The 3,822-nt window shown below is 33.8% G+C and overlaps 1 protein-coding gene across 1 annotated transcript; it reads left to right on the top strand.

The window, feature by feature from the left end:
• The first annotated feature begins 2,652 nt into the window (after positions 1 to 2,652).
• On the top strand, positions 2,653 to 3,594 carry LOC139483306 (E3 SUMO-protein ligase ZBED1-like). The gene has a single exon (XM_071267335.1). It carries the CDS (start codon positions 2,653 to 2,655, stop codon positions 3,592 to 3,594), a length of 942 nt encoding a protein of 313 aa, XP_071123436.1.
• The last annotated feature ends 228 nt before the right edge of the window (positions 3,595 to 3,822 follow it).

The raw sequence follows: 3,822 nt of genomic DNA, 5'->3' as shown, positions 1-3,822 counted from the left end.
CTTAGGTTTTGCTCTTTTGATATAAATTACATGAGTTAAAAAGTAGTCTTAGATTTAGAGTGCACTTATTGGCAGTTATATGCATGTATTACTTTTGCTTATATAAAGAGGTTTATAGCATTGTATATGAAAATCTCTGTTAATATCGACCTACAGGGGATGCATGATGCCTTGATTTATAAAGGTAAATCTAAATTTATAAAGGTTTGTTGTTATCTTGAATTGTGTCACATTTTCTTGTTTAGGGGCTTTTTACAGCTTACTTTATGTTGTGGATTCTTGTCCATTGTTGAAAGCCGTACGGTAACCTGTAGATAAATTTTTATTTGTACTTGGAACCTTTCCAGATGACTGTCTCATTGACAATCATACCACATCCTCTATTCTTATAACTAACTTGATAAGAAAATATAAAGTGCATCTTGAAAAAAAGCCATGGGATAAATATCAAAAAGGGATGTAGCTAGTCTATATTGTTATTGATATGCTTGTATTATACGCCTTAAATCATACTTTTCCTATAGAATATTCAAAATCTGCACTTCAAACTAATGAATTACACTATACAAAGGATGTATACGACAAAAGTTTAATCACATTATCAGCTGAAGTTCTGTTCACCCATAAAACATGGACAGTTGAAGATTTGGAAATTTTCTGAAAATACTGTGTAAAATTAATATAATAGTTAATACTTGTTTCATATGACATTTTACTTGCTTGTTTGTTGTGTATAAGGTATTGTTTTTTATTTCTTTGGTCAACTCACCTTTTTGTATATTATTTTATGTATATAATTTTGTTTTGAGGACTCCCAATAGATTAGCTAAATTGTATGGGGTAATCCTCAGTTGGTAGAGTATTTTGTCTTGCTTCTACAGTTTTCAGGCATCAAATTTTTATTGTATTTATGTTCATATATATATGTAAATACTTGCATGTCCTAATGCTTAACTGGCAGGTCGAAACTTTCCTGGTTCAGTTTAAATTAAACTTAGAATTATTTATTTTTATTTGTTGTCAAATATTAAATATCCTCTGAATACAATTTTTGAAATGAAAATAAAAATTGATGATTTTTAAAAAATTAAAAGCTCAAGTTTGGAATAGTTATGTACATTAACAATTATGTACTAACTTTTAGAACCAGGAAGGTCTCAGGGAAAGTCAGATGATATAGATATTTCTTGAAACCATGAATTTGATTCCTACCCTGACTGATGAGACCAAATGGAAGCAAATTTATAGGTATATAAATTTCTAGTTTTAAGCTCACCTGACCTAAAGGGCCAAGTGAGCTATTTCTATCACTTGGCGTCCGTCGTCGTCTGTCATCGTCAGTCCTTTAACTTTTTCAAAGATCTTCTTCTCTGAAACTGCCAAGCCAAAATGGAACCAAACTTGGCCACAATCATCCTTAGGGTAACTAGTTTAAATGTTGTGAACGACATTTCTGCCGGACAACCAACATGGCTGCCAAGGCTAAAAATAGAACATAGGGGTAAAATGCAAATATTAACTGCCATCTTGGAAACTGTAACAGATTGAGAAAATCTGACAGGGTGACAAATGTTCAGATTGACAAGATCTACCTTAGTTACTTTTGAGTTAAAATTGTCGGATGGCCCCCGCATAGGGGTTATTGCATATAAAAGACTATTTTTGGCCAATTTTAATGTTTTTGGCTATTATCTAATAAGTTTTAATAGATAAAAAAAAAATTAAAAATTGCAAAAATGATCAGCAATAAAAGCTCTACAAACAAGTCATTGATCACTTAATATTAGTGTTGTCAACGGTTAACCGGTCGAACGACCGAATACCGAATACCAAAAACGCTTACCGGTTAACCGGACCTTTTTAAAATTTTAATAAAATTGATGTAAATGTGTACTGAAATCATTAGTAAATAATGTGAAATGATTGTACGAATTGATTGGTACTTGATTAGACAGATCAATTGTTCAGTTTATTGATTAATCTTGTTAACCTTGAAAACATTTAAATTTTATTACTTAATTAGCACATAGACAACTTGTCTGTCAGCTCCGGGCAAGTATAATGTAAACATAATTAGCATATTAAGTTTATTTTGAACAGTTGTAAGCTGAACATGCTGAATAAATTTTACGATTTAGTTTATTTCTTCACTTTGACTTTATATTGTGTGTGCGTACATGTAAATATGCCACCTCCGTCATCTAAGGCTTGGTCTTTTTTTAAACGTAATGCTGACTCCAAAATAGTGAAATGCAAACTATGTGAAATGGAATTAGTCTATACTGGTGGTACAAGTAATATGCTGAATCATCTGAAGTTAAAGCATCCCAATGACTTTTCTGAAACGCCTGAGAAAGTTAAGCAGTCATCGGTTTTAGACTTTGTTCAGACACCCAAATCTAGAAGATTTTCGTCTACTCAATCTGAACTAATAACAAATTCAATAGTGGATATGATTATATTGGATTACCTACCCATTCGCATTGTTGAGGGAAAAGGATTTTCAAAACTTATGTCGATAATAGCTCCAGAATTTAAAATTCCGTCTAGAAATACTATAAAATCCAGAATAGAAAAGTCATATAGTGACAAAAAAGAGAGTTTGATTAAAGAGTTAAATCTCATTGACAGCGTATCCCTTACTTCTGATACATGGACATCGAATGCTACAAAAAGCTTTTTAACAGTCCAGAACATCACGTTGACAAAGACTGGAATTTACAGTCAAATGTGCTTGTTACTCGTGAAATGCCTGAACGCCATACAGGCGAAAATCTTGCTGAACGACTGAAATCTACAATTTCAGAGTTTGAATTGGACGGTAAAATTGTGAGTTCTGTACATGACAATGCTAGGAACATGAATTGTGCATCAGAGAAATGTGACTTTGACGATATGAGATGCTTTGGTCATACCATTCAGCTTTGCATTAAACCATGCTTGGAAATACCCGCTATTGCCAAACTTACTTCACGTGCTCGTAAGTTAGTGGGACATTTCAAGCATTCAACTACAATAACTGCAGAAATGAGGAAAAGACAAAAGTTGTTCGGACTAAGACAGAACGAACTTATACAAGACGTAGTTACGAGATGGAATTCGACTCAGCTAATGATTGAACGCCTATGTGAACAACGCAGAGTTATTACGGATGTAATGCTAGATACAACTGTTACTAAGAAATGTGACACACATATGCTTCTCAAAGATCATGAGTGGGATTATCTGGTTGAAATTTCCGCAGTATTGAAGCAAATGTCTCATGTTACAACATACATGTGTTTGGAAAAGGACGTATCAGCCTCTGTAATGCTTCCTATTGTCAACGGACTCTTAAAAAAACACCTAAAAAACTCTGAAGAGGATAGTGCTCTTGCGCATAAAATGAAAGCAAGTATTTCAGAAGAACTCATCACCTGCTTTAAACCGTATGACATTGAAACTGCATCTACACAGCATGCTTTAGCGTCCTTACTTGATCCGAGGCATAGAACACTTAACTTTTTCTCCCCAGAACAAAAAAAAGTCGCCATTGAAATGTTAGAGTCCAAGTTAGACGATGTGCCATTAAAGCCCGCAGTTAAAACGTCATAAAAAAACCTTGGAACTGAAGTTGACAAGCAACCAGCCAAGAAACAAAGAGTCCAACGATCTTTGGACTTTCTTTTGTTTGACACCGACGAAGATACGTCCTTTCAAGATGAATCGGAAATGTCCTTATACATCAAGGAGCGTGCTGTGCAAGATTCAAACCCACTCGAGTGGTGGAAAGAAAATAATTGTAAATTCCCCAGACTCTTTGTGTTAGCTAGACAATATTTA

The sequence above is a fragment of the Mytilus edulis genome, chromosome 7 (genome assembly GCF_963676685.1).
Source record: "Mytilus edulis chromosome 7, xbMytEdul2.2, whole genome shotgun sequence".
Classification (NCBI taxonomy): domain Eukaryota; kingdom Metazoa; phylum Mollusca; class Bivalvia; order Mytilida; family Mytilidae; genus Mytilus; species Mytilus edulis.
Note: the sequence above shows the minus strand (reverse complement) of the source record. Positions and strands in the feature narration are given on the sequence as shown.